This window comes from Pipistrellus kuhlii, unplaced genomic scaffold (genome assembly GCF_014108245.1).
Source record: "Pipistrellus kuhlii isolate mPipKuh1 unplaced genomic scaffold, mPipKuh1.p scaffold_m20_p_75, whole genome shotgun sequence".
NCBI classification, from domain to species: domain Eukaryota; kingdom Metazoa; phylum Chordata; class Mammalia; order Chiroptera; family Vespertilionidae; genus Pipistrellus; species Pipistrellus kuhlii.
In genome coordinates, this window is record NW_023425579.1 from 21144 (window position 1) to 40926 (window position 19783).

The following is a 19783-nucleotide window of genomic DNA, read 5'->3' on the forward strand; positions in this document are numbered from 1 at the left end:
TGGGGAGGAGCCTGCCGCGAGGTCCACACCCTTGGCCAGAATTGTGCCGGGAGCCTTTGGGCCGCAGGCCGACGCTCTGTCCACTGAGCAACCTCGGCCGGGGCTAAATACATGTTTAAGTTGCCTTTCTCACATGCAGGGCACCCCTGAGCCTGAGCCTGAGCCTGAGCCTGCTCTGCCCAGCTGCGGCTCTGGCTGTGGCTCTGCCGGCTCTGGCTCTGCCAGCTGTGGCTCTGCCGGCTCTGGCTCTGCCGGCTGTGGCTCTGCCAGCTGTGGCTCTGCCCGGCTCTGGCTCTGCCCGGCTCTGGCTCTGCCAGCTGTGGCTGTGCCGGCTCTGGCTCTGCCGGCTGTGGCTCTGCCCGGCTCTGGCTCTGCCCGGCTCTGGCTCTGCCAGCTGTGGCTCTGCCGGCTCTGGCTCTGCCGGCTGTGGCTCTGACCAGCTGTGGCTCTGCCGGCTGTGGCTGTGCCCGGCTGTGGCTCTGTCCGGCTCTGGCTCTGCCGGCTCTGGCTCTGACCAGCTGTGGCTCTGCCGGCTGTGGCTGTGGCTCTGCCCGGCTCTGGCTCTGCCAGCTGTGGCTCTGCCAGCTGTGGCTGTGCCCGGCTGTGGCTCTGCCGGCTGTGGCTCTGTCCGGCTCTGGCTCTGCCGGCTCTGGCTCTGTCCTTGGGGAGGTGGTCAGCTCAGGTCTCCCCCGTCCTGCCTGGGCTTGGGAGGAGCCAGTGCGGCAGGGAAGAGACTTGTTCGGACTACGACCAGGTCACCAGCCGGAGCATCGGGTGGTCTGTCCACACGGACCTCACAGTGCAAGGCCGCTGGTCTCCGGGCTGCAGGTCGGACGTCCGGGCTGTCCTGACGCTCTGCACCTGCTCATTGGCCCGGACCCATGTGGCTCTTTCATCAGGAAGCCCCATCCCCACCTCACAGCCCCCCTGACCTCTGTTCTGGAAGCTTCTCCCCCCCCCCCAACCCTCCCTCCAAGGCTCTGTCCTGGGCCTTTCCACCATTTCACAGCATCACCGTCTACGAAGGCATAAATCCAGGGCCCTAGGAACCAGGAGGGCACGGCTCAGGGCACAGGCCCGGGTGGCGGGCTCCGTCCCCAGTGGAACCCGGCAGGAGGCAGCCTGTCCATGATTCCCTCTCCTCGTGGATGTTTCTCTCTCTCCCTCTCCCTCTCTGACGTCAATAAAAACATTAAAAAAATAGTCCTTGGAGGGGAGGGGCAGCCCCAGGAGGGCCAGGGCCCTGAGCCCCGGGCGCCCTCCCCTCAGTCGGGCGGGAGCTGGTTCTGCCACATTCCTGGTGACGTGGAGGGTGAGCCGCCTCCGGCTCTGCTCAGGGAGGCCCCCCAGGCGCTGGGAAAGTCCAGAGCCTGGCTCCCCGCCCGCCCGCCCGGCCATGGGGAGACCCCGGACTGAGCCCCCTCTCCTGCCCGGCAGCTCCCAGCACAAGGGGGGGAGCCGGGTCCTGGGCTGGACTCGGTCCTTGGGCTGTGAGTCCGAGGGCAGCCGGGGGCGGGCGGGGCCCTCCCCTCTGAGGAAGGCTGCACCCTGCACCCTCCGGCCGCACTCGGCCCTGGGCGCCGGGGCTGGGCTGGGCTGGGCGGTGACGGAGGAGCCGAAGGAGCCGAGGGCGAGAGCCGGGCCACGTCACAGCTCCTTCAGGAGGCGGGCGCTGGAGTCCAAACCACCTTGTTTTCATTTTTATTTATTTCTTAAATATTTTTATTGATTTCAAAGCGGAAGGGAGAGAGAGAGAAACATCAATGAGGGAATCATGGATTGGCTGCCTCCTGCAGGCTCCCCCCCACTGGGGATGTGCCCACAACCAAGGTACTACATGCCCTCGACGGGGAATCGAACCTGCTATTCTGGTGTGGTCAGGCCGACGCTAACCACTGAGCAAACCAGCTCAGGCAGGGCCTAGAGAGAACCACAGGCTCGAGGACATCACGGAGCGGGGGGGCGGGGCCTGGAGCCGGTCCGTGGCCTGAGCTCTCGGTCCCACCACTTCCCCAGCCCCGTGTGGCCTGGGTTCTGAGCCGCAAAGGGGGGGTAACCGGGCGGCTGAGCGGGTGGCCGTGAGCCAGGCGATCACAGTTCAGGCCCCATCGGGGCGCCTGCCCGGCTTACGGGCTCCATCCCCAGCAGGGGGGGAGGGGGGCGAGCAGGAGGCAGCGGGTCCATGATTCTCCCTCATCATGGATGTTTCTCCCTCTTCCTCCCCCTCCTCCCTGCTCCTCTCCCGCTCCCTCCCCCTCTGCTCTGAAATCAATAAAAATACATTTACAAAAACAGCCTACAGAATGGGGACAAGGGGAGACGAACGGGGACTGGGTTCAAGGTAAACGCGAGGAATGAATCCTCCTCTGGCTTTTGAACAGCGGGCACCACCCTGGTAGCGGGGCTCCGGCCGGTAGCCGGCAGGGACACCGTACGGGGGCTCCGGCCAGTAGCCGGCAGGGACACCGGTATCGGCGATCTGGCCAGGAGAGGGCAGCAGAGGTGCTGTGATCGGCAGGGGAACCGCACCGAAGAGACTGCAGACCGGGTGACGCGGTGACGGTGACGGCGACGGTGGAGGGGGACTGAATGCAGCCCGCGGTTCCTGCCGTCCGCGCCCGGACTGCGGGCTGGGGGCGGGCCGCGGGGCTGGCCTGGGCAGACGGCTACTCTGGTTCTGCTGCCTGGAGGGTTCTGGCCGGCGGGGAAAACGGTGTCGGCAAACGGGCCCTCGGGCTCCTGGGGAGCCTGTCCCGGGCGCCTGAGCCCCGGGTCCTCTCCCCACGGCCCCCCAGACCCCCAGAGGCTGCCCCTCGCAGCCCCTCCCCCCGAGGCCCGGGGTCTGGGCCGTGGCCCCTCCCCGCCCTCCGGCCGCCGCTGCCCAGTGCCCGTGCCAGCCGGGGGGCGCGGGCGGCCGCCTGGCAATCATTAAACCGGCCCGGCCTGACTTCCCAGCATCCCGGGTCGGGGCCGGGCCGAGTGGCACCGAGTATGCAAATCCCCGGGTGCCGGTCCAATGAGCGCGGCCGGCGGCCCTCGCCGGAGGCGCGGGGCGGGGCTCCGGCCTATTTAGGTGCCGCGCCCGCCCCACCTGCCCAGGTCGCTCAGTCCTGCCTCCTCCACCGTCGGCGCCCGCGCCCGCCAGCTGTGCCCGTACCGCCCGCCGCCCCGGTACCGCCCGCCACCTCGGTAGGTCCCACCTGGGCCTGGGCCGGGAGAGCCCGGCGGCCTGCAGGTCCGGGTCCGAGAGCTGGAGGGAGGGGTGGCCGGGGTACGGGAGCCATGACATTGTCAGCCCCACACAAGCGCCCAGGTGACCGGGGACTGGTGACCGGGGACGGGGACGGGGACGGGGACGGGGACGGGGTCGGGGACGGGGGGGGGGGGGGACAGGGACGGGGGGGGGGGACGGGGGGGGGACGGGGACGGGGACGGGGGACGGGGACGGGGGACGGGGACAGGGATGGGGTGGGGGGGTGACCGGGACGGGGGACGGGGACGGGGTGAGGGGGGACAGGGACGGGGACGGGGACGGGGTGAGGGGGGACAGGGACGGGGACGGGACGGGGACGGGACGGGGACGGGGTGGGGGGGGACGGGGACGGGGACGGGGGACGGGGGACGGGGTCGGGGACGGGGACGGGGTCGGGGTCGGGGACGGGGACGGGGACGGGGACGGGGACGGGGGACGGGGACGGGGACGGGGGACGGGGACAGGGATGGGGTGGGGGGGTGACCGGGACGGGGGACGGGGACGGGGGGGGGGACAGGGACGGGGACGGGGGGAGGGGGACAGGGACGGGGACAGGGACGGGGGGGGGGACAGGGACGGGGACGGGGTGAGGGGGGACAGGGACGGGGACGGGGACACTGACGGGGACGGGGACAGGGACGGGGACGGGGTCGGGGGCGGGACGGGGACGGGGACGGGGGGGGGGCGACAGGGACAGGGACGGGGGACGGGGTCGGGGACGGGGGTCGGGGACGGGGTGGGGGGTTACCGGGACGGGGGACGGGGACGGGGACGGGGTGGGGGGTGACCGGGATGGGGGACGGGGACGGGGATGTGGGACGGGGATGGGGACGGGGGATGGGGACGGGGACGGGGACGGGGGGGTGACCGGGACTGGGGACGGGGACGGGGGACAGGGACGGGGATGGGGGACGGGGACGGGGACGGGGACGGGGGGGTGACCGGGACTGGGGTCAGGGACGGGGATGGGGACGGGGATGGGGGACGGGGACGGGGACGGGGACGGGGACAGGGATAGGGTCGGGGCCGGGGGCCGGGGCCGGGGGACAGGGACGGGGACGGGGACGGGGGATGGGGACAGGACCCCGGACCGGGGACAGGGACAGGCCCGCCCTCACCGCCCACGCCCCCAGGAGCTCATGGCCGCAGCCTGTGAGATCAGCAACGTGTTCAGCAACTACTTCAGCGCCATGTACAGCCCGGACGAGCCCGCCCCGGCCCCGGCCCCGGCCCCCCTGCCGCCCGCCGACCTCGCAGAGCCCCTGAGCCCCCCGATGCCGCCCGAGGGCCCAGGTGGGTCTGGAGGGGGCGCTGTGGAGCGGGGACCCCTGAGGCCGGGTGGCGTGGGGTCGGCAGAGGGAGCTGCTCCTGCTGGGGCGTGGCGGCTGCTCAAGGCGCAAACCCCTGTCCCGGGAGGGGCTCCTCATGGCCCTGCCCCGTGAGGGCGCACCCGTCCTGTCCCCCTCCTGTCCGGGGTGGGGGGTCCGTGTGGCGGGGGGGGACCCGCTGGAGGTGGTGGTGCCCGGTGAGGGCGCACCCGTCCTGCCCCCCTCCTGTCCGGGGTGGGGGGTCCGTGGGGCGGGGGGGGGACCTGCTGGAGGTGACGGTGCCGGGTGAGAGTTCACACCCGTCCTGCCCCCCTCCTGTCCGGGGTGGGGGGTCTGCGTGGTGGTGGGAGACCCGCTGGAGGTGACGGTGCCCCGTGAGGGCGCACCCCGTCCTGTCCCCCTCCTGTCCGGGGTGGGGGGTCCGTGTGGTGGTGGGAGACCCGCTGGAGGTGGTGGTGCCGGGTGAGGGCGCACACCCGTCCTGTCCCCCTCCTGTCCGGGGTGGGGGGGTCCGTGGGGCGGGGGGAGACCCGCTGGAGGTGACGGTGCCGGGTGAGGGTGCACACCCGTCCTGTCCCCCTCCTGTCCGGGGTGGGGGGTCCGTGGGGCGGGGGGGGACCCGCTGGAGGTGGTGGTGCCCGGTGAGGGTGCACACCCGTCCTGTCCCCCTCCTGTCCGGGGTGGGGGGGTCCGTGTGGCCGGGGGGGACCCGTTGGAGGTGACGGTGCCGGGTGGGGGTGCACACCCGTCCTGTCCCCCTCCTGTCCGGGGTGGGGGGTCCGTGGGGCGGGGGGGGACCCGCTGGAGGTGGTGGTGCCGGGTGAGGGCGTGCACCCCATCCTGTCCTGGGGTCCGGGGTGGCGGCTGACCCTCGCCCCCCATCCCCCAGAGAAGGCCAGCTGGTCGCGGGAGCAGCCCCAGTTCTGGTCGCAGGCGCAGGTGCTGGACTGGGTCAGCTACCAGGTGGAGAAGCACCAGCTGGACGCCAGCACCATCGACTTCTCTCGCTGCAACATGGATGGGGCCACGCTCTGCCGCTGCGCGCCCGAGGACCTACGGTGCGCCTTCGGGCCGCTGGGCGACCAGCTGTACGCCCAGCTCTGGGACCTCAGTGAGTGCGCGGGCCGGGGGGGGGGACCTCAGTGAGTGCGCGGGCCGGGGGGACCCCAGTGAGTGCGGGGGCCGGGGGGGACCCCAGTGAGTGTGCGGGGGCCGGGGGGGACCCCAGTGAGTGCGGGGGCCGGGGGGGACCCCAGTGAGTGTGCGGGCCGGGGGGACCCCCAGAGAGTGTGCGGGGGCCGGGGGGACCCCAGTGAGTGTGCGGGCCGGGGGGACCCCCAGTGAGTGTGCGGGGGCCGGGGGGGACCCCAGTGAGTGTGCGGGGGCCGGGGGGACCCCAGTGAGTGCGCGGGGGCCGGGGGGACCCCAGTGAGTGTGCGGGGGCCGGGGGGGGACCTCAGTGAGTGCGGGGGCCGGGGGGACCCCAGTGAGTGTGCGGGCCGGGGGGACCCCAGTGAGTGCGGGGGCCGGGGGGACCCCAGTGAGTGTGCGGGGGCCGGGGGGGACCCCAGTGAGTGTGCGGGGGCCGGGGGGGACCCCAGTGAGTGCGGGGGCCGGGGGGGACCCCAGTGAGTGTGCGGGGGCCGGGGGGACCCCAGTGAGTGCGGGGGCCAGGGGGGACCCCAGTGAGTGCGCGGGGGCCGGGGGGACCCCAGTGAGTGCGCGGGCCGGGGGGGACCCCAGTGAGTGTGCGGGGGCCGGGGGGGACCCCAGTGAGTGTGTGGGGGCCGGGGGGGACCCCAGTGAGTGCGGGGGCCGGGGGGACCTCAGTGAGTGCGGGGGCCGGGGGGACCTCAGTGAGTGCGGGGGCCGGGGGGGACCCCAGTGAGTGTGCGGGGGCCGGGGGGGACCCCAGTGAGTGTGCGGGCTGGGGGGGACCCCAGTGAGTGTGCGGGGGCCGGGGGGGACCCCAGTGAGTGTGCGGGGGCCGGGGGGGACCTCAGTGAGTGCGGGGGCCGGGGTACCCCAGTGAGTGTGCGGGGGCCGGGGGGGACCTCAGTGAGTGTGCGGGGGCCGGGGGGGACCCCAGTGAGTGTGCGGGGGCCGGGAGGACCCCAGTGAGTGTGCGGGGGCCGGGGGGGGGACCCCAGTGAGTGTGCGGGGGCCGGGGGGGGGACCCCAGTGAGTGTGCGGGGGCCGGGGGGACCCCAGTGAGTGTGCGGGGGCCGGGGGGGACCCCAGTGAGTGTGCGGGGGCCGGGGGGGGGACCCCAGTCAGTGTGCGGGGGCCGGGGGGGACCTCAGTGAGTGTGCGGGGGCCGGGGGGGACCTCAGTGAGTGTGCGGGGGCCGGGGGGGGGTCCCCGGGCTGGGGCCACGGGAGGGGGGCTGCTCTCAGTCTGGGAGGCTGGGGGGGGTGTCCCTGAGTCCGGGCCCCAGGGGATTGTGGGTGCCGGGATCGGGGGTGCTGGGATCGGGGGTGCCGGGATCGAGGGTGCCGGGATCGGGGGTGCTGGGATCGGGGGTGCCGGGATCGGGGGTGCCGGGATTGGGGGTGCCGGGATCGGGGGTGCCGGGATAGAGGGTGCCAGAATCGGGGGTGCCGGGATCGAGGGCATGGGCGGCCCCATGGAGCCCCCAGGGGAGGGAGGGGCAGCGGGGCCCTGACCTGCCTCCCCCTCAGTGTCCAGCCCCAGCCTCCCGGACGAGCTCAGCTGGATCATCGACCTCCTGGAGCAGGACAGCCCCTCCTTCCAGGACTCGCTGGTGGACCCCGGCCCCTTCGGTGAGCGCCCGCCGTCTCCCCGCCCCCCACCCCCTTCGGTGAGCCCGTCTCCCGGCCGACCTCCCCACTGACCTCTCTGCCCGCCCCGCCCCGCCCTGCCCCTGCCCCCCGGCCCTTCGGTGAGTGCCCTCCGGTCTCCCTGCCCGCCCGCCCCCGGCCCTGTCCCCCGCCGGCCGGCCGGCCGGTCAGCGGGTCACTGGTCAGCGGCCCCGCCCGCCCCGCCCGCTCCTCCCCGGCCTGAGCCCTCCTCCTCCTCCTCCTCCCAGACCAGGGCAGCCCCTTCGGCCCGGAGACGCCGGAGGACGGCCGGCAGCCCAGCCCCTGCCTCTCGGGCGGCTACGGCGCGGGCACCCCCTCCCCGGGCAGCTCGGACGGCTCCCCCGGCTCCACCGCAGGTGAGGGTCCCCCCGTGTCCCCGTGTCCCCCCTTTACCCCCCCGTGTCCCCTCTTTACCCCCCGTGTCCCCGTGTCCCCCCCTTTACCCCCCGTGTCCCCGTGTCCCCCCCTTTACCCCCCGTGTTCCCCCCTTTACCCCCCCGTGTCCCCGTGTCCCCCTCTTTACCCTCCCGTGTCCCCGTGTCCCCCCCTTTACCCCCTGTGTCCCCGTGTCCCCCCCTTTACCCCCCGTGTCCCCGTGTCCCCCCCTTTACCCCCCCGTGTCCCCATGTCCCCCCCCTGTGTCCCCGTGTCCCCCCCTTTACCCCCACGTGTCCCCGTGTCCCCCCCCGTGTCCCTGTGTCCCCCCCTTTACCCCCCGTGTCCCCCCCTTTACTCCCCCGTGTCCCTGTGTCCCCCCCTTTACCCCCCGTGTCCCCGTGTCCCCCTCTTTACCCCCGTGTCCCCCCCTTTACCCCCCCATGTCCCCCCTTTACCTCCCCCGTGTCCCCGCCCTCGGCTCCCGGCTCCCGGCTCTGCCAGGGCCCGGCTGGCTGGGCAGCGTGTCCGCGGCCGCGGAGCGAGTGGGCGAGCGGGACTCACTCGGACCCCCCCCCCAGGGACCTGCGCCTCCGGGTGCTCCCCCTCCGACTCGGGGGGCAGCGACATGGACCTGGACTCCAGGGACAGCAGGCTCTTCGCCAGGGGTGAGCGCGGCCGGAACCCGGGGCTGCCCGACCCCCGCCCCCCCGCCCCCGCCTCCCTCCTGACCCGCCGCCCCTTCCCCCAGCCGACCTCCCCGACTACAAGCAGGGGGACCCCAAGCACGGGAAGCGGAAGCGGGGCCGGCCCCGCAAGCTGCGCCAGGAGCCCCGGGACAGCACCGACGGGCGCAAGAGCAAGCACGGTGCGCGCGGCGCCGAGCGGGCGCGGGCGGGACGGGGCGCGGGGGCTCGGGGCGCGGGCGGGACGGGGCGCGGGGGACTCGGGGCGCGGGCGGGGCGCGGGGGGCTCGGGGAGCGGGCGGGACAGGGCGCGGGCGGGACGGGGCTCGGGGGGCTCGGGGCGCGGGCGGGACGGGGCGCGGGGAGCTCGGGGAGCGGGCGGGACGGGGCGCGGGGGGCTCGGGGAGCGGGCGGGACGGGGCGCGGGGAGCTCGGGGAGCGGGCGGGACGGGGCGCGGGGAGCTCGGGGAGCGGGCGGGACGGGGCGCGGGGGGCTCGGGGAGCGGGCGGGACGGGGCGCGGGGGGCTCGGGGAGCGGGCGGGACGGGGCGCGGGGAGCTCGGGGAGCGGGCGGGACGGGGCGCGGGGGGCTCGGGGAGCGGGCGGGACGGGGCGCGGGGGGCTCGGGGAGCGGGCGGGACGGGGCGCGGGGGGCTCGGGGAGCGGGCGGGACGGGGCGCGGGGGGCTCGGGGAGCGGGCGGGACGGGGCGCGGGGGGCTCGGGGAGCGGGCGGGACAGGGCGCGGGCGGGACGGGGCGCGGGGGGCTCGGGGCGCGGGCGGGACGGTGCGCGGGGGGGCTCGGGGCGCGGGCGGGGGGCGCGGGCGGGAGGGGGTGCGTGGGGCTCGGGGAGCGGGCGGGACAGGGTGCGGGGGGCTCGGGCCGCGGGGACACCAATGGCAGGGCCGGGCCTGGTGCCCGGGAGGAGGGAAACATGCCGGGAGGACGGCCCGGCCACGCCCGGTGCCCCCGCCCCAGCTCCGGGCGGCCTCAGGGGACCCTGGGTCACTCCGTCCGCGTCCGTGGGGGGCTGTTCCCGCCGCCTTCCTTTCTGGGGTCCCTGAGCTGCTGACCGTCAGCTGTCGGGGGCCACGTGTGTCGGCCCCTCTTGTATCTAGAACTGGAGCGGGAACAACCCTGTCCGAGGGGTCGGGGGGCTGGTCACGGGGGGCCTGTGCGGGTCGCCGGCCCGGCAGGCGGGTCGGGGGGATGGGGGGGATTGGGGGGATCAGGGAGGCAGGGTCCCCCGGGTCCAGCAGGCGGGTGAGATCAGGGGGGGTCGGTGGGGGACATGTGCAGGTCGTGGGTCCAGTAGGGGGGATTGGGGGGATCAGGGGGGGACTGGGGGATCGGGGGGGGGATCAGGGGGGGATAAGGGGATCGGGGGGGTGTTGGGGGATCGGGGGGGGTTGGGGGGATCAGGGGGGGTTGGGGGGTCGGGGGGATCAGGGGGGCATTGGGGGGATCAGGGGGATCTGGGGGGGACTGGGCGGATCGGGGGGGGGACTGGGGGATCGGGGGGTGTTGGGGGGGGTGTTGGGGGATCGGGGGGGGTTGGGGGGGGTGGGTTGGGGGATCGGGGGGGGGGTTGGGGGATCGGGGGGGGGTTGGGGGGATTGGGGGGGATTGGGGGATGGGGGGGGTTGGGGGATGGGGGGGATTGGGGCATCAGGGGGAGGCGGCCCCCCCCCCACCGCCATGCTGACGCCGTGGCCCCGCAGCGCCCCGGGGCACCCACCTGTGGGAGTTTATCCGGGACATCCTGCTGCACCCCGAGCTGCACGACGGGCTGATGCGCTGGGAGGACCGGCGCGAAGGCGTCTTCAAGTTCCTGCGCTCGGAGGCCGTGGCCCAGCTCTGGGGCCAGAAGAAGAAGAATAGCAGCATGACCTACGAGAAGCTCAGCCGCGCCATGAGGTGGGCGCCGGCACCGCGGGGCAGGGAGGCACGGCGGGGGGGGGGGATGGTGGGCACCGCGGGGGGATGGGGGCACCGTGGGGGGACGGGGCGCAGCGGGGGGGGCGGGGGCACAGCGGGGGGATGGGGGGCACTGTGGGAGGGACGGGGGCACCACGGAAGGTCAGGGGGCACAGCGGGGGGGGGACGGAGGCACAGCGGGGGGGGGGACGGGGACAGGGACCCTGGGCCGGAATCCAGCCCCGACCTCCCGGTTCTTCGTCGATGCTCAGCCCCGGAGCGCCCCCAGCTGGGCCTCCGTGGCCATTGCTCCACCCGCCCCCCACCCGTGCCCAGTTAGCGGCCGCGGTGCTGGTCTGTGGGCCTGAGTGCGGGCTCCTGGCCAGCCCCAGGCACGGCCGTTCTAAGCTCCGGCCGGGGGCCGGGCTCTCGGGGCGCCCCCGGCCCGGCCCCCCTGACCCTCGCGCCCGCGCCCGCGCCCGCCCAGGTACTACTACAAACGGGAGATCCTGGAGCGGGTGGACGGCCGGCGGCTGGTCTACAAGTTCGGCAAGAACTCAAGCGGCTGGAGGGAGGAGGAGGAGGAGGCCGGGAGCCGGCACTGAGGGTCCGAGCAGACCGAGCCTGACGCGGGACGCGGACCGCGGCCGCGGCCCCGACCGACCGGCCGGCCGGCCGGCGGGAGGACCGTGCAGAGGAGGCAGAGGCCCGGGTCTCCCCGCCGACGCCGACGCCGACGCCGACGCCATCTCGTGGAATGACAAGCCCCGGGAGTGACGGGATTTGCCCTCACTGACCTCGGTGCACGTGTGGCTCCGCCCGGACCAGGCCCCGAGGCGCCCGGACGGGTGCGGGACGGAGGCGGGGAGGCCCAGGGCGCCGGCCAGCCCCTCGCCCAGTGTGTGGCTCCGCGGGCGGGGGTCAGCACGCCCTATTTATGTGCCTTCGATGCCAGCTGTACATAGAGATGTATTTTTTCTAAGACGTCGTCCCCCTGACTGACCGCTCTCGGCCCCGGGGGGCGGGGGAGCCGGACGCTCAGGACGGTCCGGCTCCTGAGCCGGGGGGCTCAGACACCCCCAATAAAGTGCCCTCTGGGCTTTTTGTAGCCGCTGTCTCACTCCCTGTGCGCGATGCGGACGGGGACACGGGCGTGGTGGGCGGAGGAGGGGGGCAGAGGCAGGCGTGGGGGGTGGGGGTGTCCCAGTCCAGGGGGACGTGCCGGCGGGGGCGGGGGGGCGGAGGGAAGGAAAGAGGACCCCGTGCAGGGGGACGAGGTCGAGCTGGGCCTGGTGCTGCCGGGACACGGTGGGCCCCTTCGGGCGCCGGGAGGCGGGTTCAGCAGACGCGGTAGGAGTTCGTGAGGAGGAGGCGGGTCTGCATTCCCATCACGCTGCCGGCCGCTGGCCCTCCCGCTCCTCATGGGCTCGGGGACAGGCTCACGGAGACGTGATCTGAGGAGCGGGGACAGCCGCTGGGAATCCCAGGTGCTGCTGGGCCCATTTCACAGATGCGGAGGGTGAGGCTCTGTGCTCCGGGGACGGCCGCGGGGCTGGGCCTCTGACCTCGTGCTCAGCAGGTCCCTGGCTGTTGCGTCTGCACAGGGACGGCGCCTGGGGCTGCCCACAGGCTGGTCCCCGGCACGTAGCTCCCCTGGGAAGGCCCCTGAGGAGGAGGAGGAGGAGGAGGAGGAGGAGGGGGCGGATTCCAGGGCCGCTGTCAGCCGGTCGGATGCCTGCGAGGCTGTTTTGTCTTGGAAACAGGATTGGCCGGAGGGATGTGGGGCAGGAAGGCCAGGCTGGAGGGGAAGGTGCGGGTGGGTGTGCGTGTGCGTGTGCGTGTGTGTGTGCGTGGGGAGTGTGTTCCAGTGTGTGCGTGTGTGTGGAGGGCAGGGGGGCCTGGCTAGGCCTATGGCAGTGGTCAGCAAACTCATCAGCCAACAGAGCCAAATACCAGCAGCACCACGATTGAAATTTCTTTGGAGAGCCATTTTATCTTATAGATATTTTATTGATTTTTTTTTTCTTTTTTCAGAGAGGAAGAGAGAGGGATAGAGAGTTAGAAACATCGGTGAGAGAGAAACATCAACCAGCTGCCTCCTGCACCCCCCCCCCCCCACTGGGGATGTGTCCACAAACAAGGCGCATGCCCTTGATGGGAATCGAACCCGGGACCCATCAGTCTGCAGGCCGGCACTCTATCCACTGAGCCACACCGGTTTCGGCGAGAGTCACATTTTTTTTTTTTTTAAACGTCTTCTAACGCCATTTCTTCGACATAGACTCGCCAGGGCCGTGGTATTCTGTGGAAGAGCCACACTCACTCAAGGGGCCGAAGACCCGCCGACCACCGGCTGTGGAAATAGGACGGGGGGAAGGGAAGCGGGGTGGGGGGGCTGGACAGAGGGCGGCTGTGTGAACCCCAGGACCCCCTGCAGCCCTCAGAGGGCATGTGAGGCCTCTGAGTGTGCAACCGACTCCCGAGGTGATGGCTTTGGCCCGGGCTCCGGGGACTCCTCAGCAGCGCCCCCCGGGGGCTGGCACCGAGCTCCTGTCTGCACCCACCTCACCCTGGGGTCACCCTTGTGGCCCAGACAGACAGGAGGACGCCCCGGGGACGCGGGCACAGGCACCCGCCCGCCTCCAGCCCCCCCTGCACCCGGGGCGAACGGTGCGCGGGAAATGGGCCGAGGGAGGCCCCGCCCGGCTCCACGCCGACCTTCGACCCCTTTCGGTTTACGAGGTGCTTTCCTCGCCCCAATATCACGGGCGTCCTGCACCCCAGCCCGGAGGAGACGGGCAGGCCCAGGTCACGGCAGGTGAGGGGACCGGAGCCCCGGAGCCGGCTGCCGCCTGCAGCGGGGGGGGGGGGGGGGGGGGGGCAGGGGCAGTGCCCACACCCCCCCCGCCCCCCTCGCTCTGGCCCCCGGAGGGCAGGGGGTCCCCAGCTCCCCCAGAGGCACATGTTTCTTCTCTTCAGTCCTCCCCCAGAGGGTATCTTCCCACTGATTTTTTTTTTTATTTATTTTAAAAAATAATATATATATTTTATTTATTTTTTTTTTTTTTTTTTTACAGAGAGGAAGGGAGAGGGATAGACAGAAACATCCATGAGAGAGAAACATCGACCAGCTGCCTCCTGCACGCCCCCCACTGGGGATGTGCCTGCCACCAAGGTACTGTACATGCCCTTGACCGGAATCGAACCCGGGACCCTTCAGTCCGCAGGCCGACGCTCTATCCACTGAGCCACACCAGGAAAGGCTCCCATTCGTTTTTAGAGAGAGAGAGTGGGGGAGAGAGAAGCATCACCGATGTGAGAGACATCCATTGATAGGCTGCCCCATGCTCACGCTCGGACCAGGGCCCCAGGCCCAGACCAGGGCGGAGCCCAGCCCGGGACCCTTTGGGCTGCAGGCCAGGGCTCTGTCCACTGGGCCACACCGGCCGGGGTGGGACCTGTTTCTTAAGATGCCTCTGCCCTCTCGTCCCCCTCGCCCTGCAGAGCCGGGCAGCACCCTCCCCCTCTGGCCCAGCTCAGCAGGCTCTGCAGGCCCCTCTCCCGGGTGTGGCCGGGCTGTTTCGGTCCCGCCCCAGCAGCTGGTCAGCTCTTATCTGCTCCGGTGAGATCTGGTGCTGCCGGGCAGGTCGCCCGGAGGTCACCGCTCCGCCCTTGGGCGTGGCTGCCCGGGGGCCTCCTCCGGGGAGGATTCCCGGATTCTCTCTCCACCCAGCTCGGCGGAACCAGCCTGACCTGCTCGTGGCCGGTGGGTCCTTCTGGGCTGGGTTCTGAGGGTTCGTGTCAGTCTGCGTCCATCCCGGTCACGTGTGTCCACGCCCCTCCCGCCCCGTCGGCAGCACCTGCCTGGGCCAGGACCGGCTCACGTCCCTCAGCCCCCAGAGCCGGTGCCGGCAGAGACTCAGACAGCCCGTGGCTCTCTGCCCGCCCCCCCAGTGCACTCACACATGCACATGCACAGTCACACACATGACAGTTATAACACGGGCACACACCAGTCCCATCCCCAGCCATACACAGTCGCACATAGTAGTGCACACACGTGCACACTCACACGTAATTATAGTGTGTGCACACACCAGTGCACACGCATGCACACTCGCGCACGCACACTCACACTATAGTTCTAGCATGTGCGTGCACCAGTCACATTCCCAGCCATGCACACTCACACACGTGTGCACACAAATGCACACTCACACACATGCACACTCACACACATACACGTTATAGCGTGTGCACACACCAGTCGCACTCACAGCTGTGCACAGTCGCACACACGTGTGCACATACATGCACACTCCCTCCAGCCCGGCCCAGCCTCGGGGGACAAGGCCACGGAGGAGGGGGGGCCAGGTTTTGAAATCTCTGCCGGGTCTGAGGCGTCTCTGGAGGAACCGGAGGCCGTGGCGGGTCTCCCCGGCCTGGGCCCCGGGCAGCCCCGGCCCCGGGGCAGCTGCGAGGGTTACCGCCTGCGGAGGCCGCCCTGGCCCGCAGCCTGGTCCGTCTGGGTCCCGCTCGGCCTGGCAGCGCCCGCCCACCACGCACCAGCTCTTCCTGTGTGTCTTCCCCGAGCCGGTCTCTGCAGGGAGAACAGACCCTCAACTAGTCCTTCACCATCGAACCCAGGGCCGGGCGGCTCAGGCTCCCAGGCCCAGGCACACAAGCCCATTTTACAGACGGGCAGACCGAGGCTCAGAGAGGGGAGGGGACTTGTTCATCATCACACAGCAGCTCCCCCCTCCCCCCAATTAATTAAAAAAAAAAAAAAATATATATATATATATATATATATATATATATATATATATATATATAGCTGAGACCTGTGTGGCTCAGTGGATAGAGCGTCAACCTGCAGACGGAAGGGTCCCGGGTTCGATTCCGGTCAAGGGCATGGACCTTGGTTGCGGGCACATCCTCGGTGGGGGGCGTGCAGGAGGCAGCTGATGGGTGTTTCTCTCTCATCGATGTTTCTAACTCTGTCCCTCTCCCTTCCTCTCTGTGAAAAATCAATTAAAAATATATATATATTTTAAAAATCACCTGTTAGGAGTGATCATGCACCCCCTTCTCCCTGCCTCCCCCTCCTCTCTTCTCCTCTTCTGTTTCCCCCTCCCCCCTCCCCTCCCTGCCCTCCCCCTCCTGCCCCTGCTACGTGCGGGGCCGGGCCAGGGCGGCAGCCGCAATTAGCCCAGCTCAGCGCCCGTTACTGGAACCTTCCCATCCACTCTGGCGCGGGTCCAAGCGGCCACGCCCAGGCCCCTCGTGACTGACTCAGCCTCACCTGCCGGCCCCACACCTGCCAGCCGCCGGGCCAGGGACAGTCCCCATCCTTTGTGCTCCCTCCTCCTCCCCGGTGCCTGCAAGGCATGCTGGGATGCGGCGCCCTGGCCTCAGGGGCCCAGAGGGGTGCTGGCAAGGCATGCTGGGATGCGGCGCCCTGGCCTCAGGGGCCCGGAGGGACGGTGGGTGCTGGCTGGCTGGGGAGGGCTGGGTCTGAGGAACGGGGCACCCCGAAGGGGACCTGTTTGAGATGTGAGCCGATGCCGAGCCTGGAATAATCTGGCCACTCAGTGTGTGCGAGTGTGTGTGTGTGTGTGTGTGTGTGTGTATTTTAATATATTTTATTGAGTTTTTACAGAGAGGAAGAGAGAGGGATAGAGAGTTAGAAACATCGATGAGAGAGAATCATCGATCAGCTGCCTCCTGCACTCCCCCCACTGGGGATGTGCCCGCCACCAAGGTCCATGCCCTTGACCGGAATCGAACCCAGGACCCTTCAGTGCGCAGGCTGATGCTCTATCCACTGAGCCAAACCTGTTTCGGCTATCTATATCTATATATCTATATCTATATCTATATCTATATCTATATCTATATCTATATCATCTATATCATCTATATCTATATCTATATCTATATATAATATATCAGAGGCCCGGTGCATGAATCCGTGCATGGGTGGGGTCCGGCCAGCCTGGCCAGGGGGAGGGGACGTGGGCGGTCGGCCGGCCTGCCTGCTGGTCGCACTCCTGGTTGGGGGACCATTTGCATAGGAGCCTTTTATTCTACAGGATGGACACGGAGCGGCCGGATGATTACGCGTTCAGGGACCATCGTCAGCCGGCCACTCCGTGTCAGCGGGTCAGCAGCGGGTGGCCGGCCCTGGAGGCCATCGCCCAGGCCCTGCCCCGTCGGTCGGACACGCGGGCGAGGGTGGCACCGCGGCTTGGCGAGGGGCCAGGGCCTCCGCTCCGGAGGTGTCGCCCGCCGGCCCAGCCGCCCTGCCCATCGGGCGCTCCCCAAGGGGACGGCCCCCCAGAGTCCAAAGTCCCCGGGAGCCGGAGAGGACACCTGCTGGGCTTGGGGGCGGGGCTTGCGCGGGGCCCTGCCCACCCTGCCCGCCGCTCTGTCCTCCTGGTCCCGCTGGGCAGGGCTCCCCACTCCAGGGCGTCCCGGTTCTGGGCTCTGGGCTTCTCTCTCCCAGACACGGGGTCCCCCGTCCAGCGTCACCGGGAGCCTCTGCGGAGCCCACGCTGTGCTTCCTTCTTTTTCTTTTCTTTTATTTATTTGTTTTTGTTTTTAAAGATTGAACATGTTATTTATTTTTTATTTTTTAAATATATTTTATTGATTTTTTTTTTTTTTTTTTTTTTTTTTTTACAGAAAGGAAGGGAGAGGGAGAGAGAGCGAGAAACGTCGATGAGAGAGAAACATCGACCAGCTGCCCCTTGCACACCCCCGACCGGGGATATGCCCGCAACCAATGTCCATGCCCTTGACCGGAATCGAACCCAGGACCCTTCAGTCCGCAGACCGACGCTCTATCCACTGAGCCACACCGGTTTCAGCTCTTCTTTTTCTTTTAAATCTATTTTTATTATAATCTCAGAGAGGAAAGGCGAGGAGAGGAGGAGAGGAGAGAGAGATCCCTGATGAGAGAGGATCATGGACCGGCTGCCTCCTGCACGCCCCCTACTGGGGATCGAGCCCACACCCCGGGCCTGTGCCCTTGACCGGAATCGAACTCTGACCTTCTGGTTCATAGGTCAACGCTCAACCCCTGGGCATCAGCAGCCCGGCTCGATGCATTTCTTCCTTTTTTTAAAAAATATTTTTTATTTCAGCGAGAAAGTGAGAGATAGAAACATCAGTGATAGAGAGAGAATCATGGATCGGCTGCCTCCTGCATGCCCCCTACTGGGGATGGAGCCTGCAAACCAGGCACGTGCCCCTGACCGGGAACCGAACCCGGGACCCTTCAGTCCTCAGGCCGGTGCTCCATCCACTGAGCCACAGCAGCCGGCTCCATGCACTTCTCTTCATGCCCCTTGTCCCGACCGGGAGGCCTGAGGAGCGGACCCTGGGCTCGGGGTACACGGACCCCCTGCATTTCCTGGGGCCCCGAACAGAGGCCTCTGCAGTGCACGAACCCTGGAGGCAGGGAGACTCCCAGGGAATCATGGCTGAGGGCCCCCCACCCCCGACATTCCGGGCCTCCTGTCCTCCTCCTCCCCCTCCTCCTCCCCCTCCCCCTCCTCCTCCTCCTCCTCCCCCTCCTCCTCCTCCCCCTCCTCCTCCTCTCCCCTCCTCTCCTCTCCTCCTTCCCCTCCTCCTTCTCCATCTCTTCCCCCTCCTCCTCTTCCCTCTCTCCTCCCCCCTCCCTCTCTCCTCCCCCCTCTCCCTTTTCTCCCCTCCCCCTCCCCCTCCTCTCCATCTCCTCCTCCTCCTCCTCCCCCTCCTCCCCCTCCCCCCCTCCTCCTCCCCCTCCTCCTCCCTCTCCTCCTCTTCTTCCCTCTCTCCTCCCCTCCTCCTCCTCCTCCTCCTCCCCCCTCCTCCTTCCCCTCCTCCTTCTCCATCTCTTCCCCCTCCTCCTCTTCCCTCTCTCCCCCTCCTCCTCTTCCCTCTCTCCTCCTCCTTCTCTTCCCTCTCTCCTCCTCCTCCTCCCCCTCTCCCCTCCTCCTTCCCCCCCCTCCTCCTCCTCCCCCTCCTCGTCCCCCTCCCCCTCCTCCTCCTTCCCCTCCCCCTTTTCCTCCATCTCCTTCTCCTCCCCCTCCCCCTCCTCTTCCATCTCCTCCTCCCCCTCCTTCTCCTCCCCCTCCCCCTCCTCCTCCATCTCCTCCTCCTCCATCTCCTCCTCCCCCTCCTCCTCCTCCCCCTCCTCCTCCTCTCGATCCTCCCCATGGAAAACAAACCCTAACCTGCCCCCTCCCCTCCCCTCCCCTCCGGCGGCCCCACGCCCCCTCAGGCCCTGGCTGAGCCCCGGTGCTCTGGGCTGTGTCCTGGCCACAGGCTCTCCCCAGGGCAGAGACCGGCTGGGAGGGGCGGGGGCCGGGCGGCCCAGGCGAGGCGAAGGGGGGTGGGGGCATGGGGAGCTCGGGGCGCTGCGGCTGGGCTCGGGGGGCAGTCCTGTCCCCTGGAGCCGGCTCCCGCGCTGAGAGGGACCAGCTCGGCTGAGCGAGACGCACACACAGACCCGGCCACCTTTGTCCTCCACCTGCCCCTTGTCCTCTGTTTACATCCTTCCTTCCCGTAAGGGAGTTGGCGGCTGGGCCCCGGCTGGCCCCGAGCCAGACACACCTGCCCGACAGGTTGGGCCGAGGCCTGGGGGTGGGGCCGGGAGCCGCTCGCTCGGAGCTTTCCCTGTCAGCTCGGTTCCAGGCAGCAGAGGCCGGGCGCCTCCGGGGGGCCCAGACCTTCTCCTCAGCCGGCCTCTCCGGCCGGGAGACACGGGGTCAGAGTGGGACCCACTGCCCGGCCCACGTGGCTCCGTGGTGGAGTGTCCACCTGTGAACCTGGAGGTCACAGGTTCGGTTCCCGGTCAAGGGCACAGGCCTGGGGTGTGGGCGCCATCCCCAGTTGAGGGCATGCAGGAGGCAGCTGGTCCATGATTCTCTCTCTCCCCCTCTCTCTTCCTCCCTGAGGTCGACAAAAAATACATTTATAAGAAAAAAAAATTTTTTTTAAGAGCCCTGTCTGGTGTAGCTCGGTGGATAGAGCATGGGCCTGCGGACCAAAGGGTCCCGGGTTCGACTCCGGCCAAGGGCACGTGCCTAGGTTTCGGGCTTGGTCCCTATTAGGGGACATGCAGGAGGCGGCCAATCAGTGATTCTCTCTCATCCCTGAGGTTTCTATCTCTGTCTCTTTTCTCCCTTCTTCTCTGAAATCAATGAAGATATATTAGCTCTTCCAGGTGTGGCTCAGTGGACAGAGCGTCGGCCTCTGGACTGAAGGGTCCCGGGTTCGATTCTGGTCAAGGGCATGGACCTTGGTGGCGGGCACATCCCCAGTGGGGGGTGTGCAGGAGGCGGCTGATGGATGTTTCTCTCTCATGGATGTTTCTAACTCTCCCTCCTTCTCCCTTCCTCTCTGTAAAAAATC

General features: G+C 69.5%; 1 protein-coding gene across 1 annotated transcript; it reads left to right on the forward strand.

Annotated features, from left to right (window-relative positions):
* The first annotated feature begins 1392 nt into the window (after window positions 1–1392).
* On the forward strand, window positions 1393–11489 carry ELF3 (E74 like ETS transcription factor 3). Its single transcript, XM_045576144.1, has 9 exons — window positions 1393–1408; window positions 4393–4546; window positions 5471–5692; window positions 7263–7364; window positions 7631–7759; window positions 8360–8446; window positions 8530–8646; window positions 10186–10381; window positions 10869–11489. Exons 1-9 carry the CDS (start codon window positions 1397–1399, stop codon window positions 10984–10986), a joined length of 1137 nt encoding a protein of 378 aa, XP_045432100.1. The 5' UTR covers window positions 1393–1396; the 3' UTR covers window positions 10987–11489.
* The last annotated feature ends 8294 nt before the right edge of the window (window positions 11490–19783 follow it).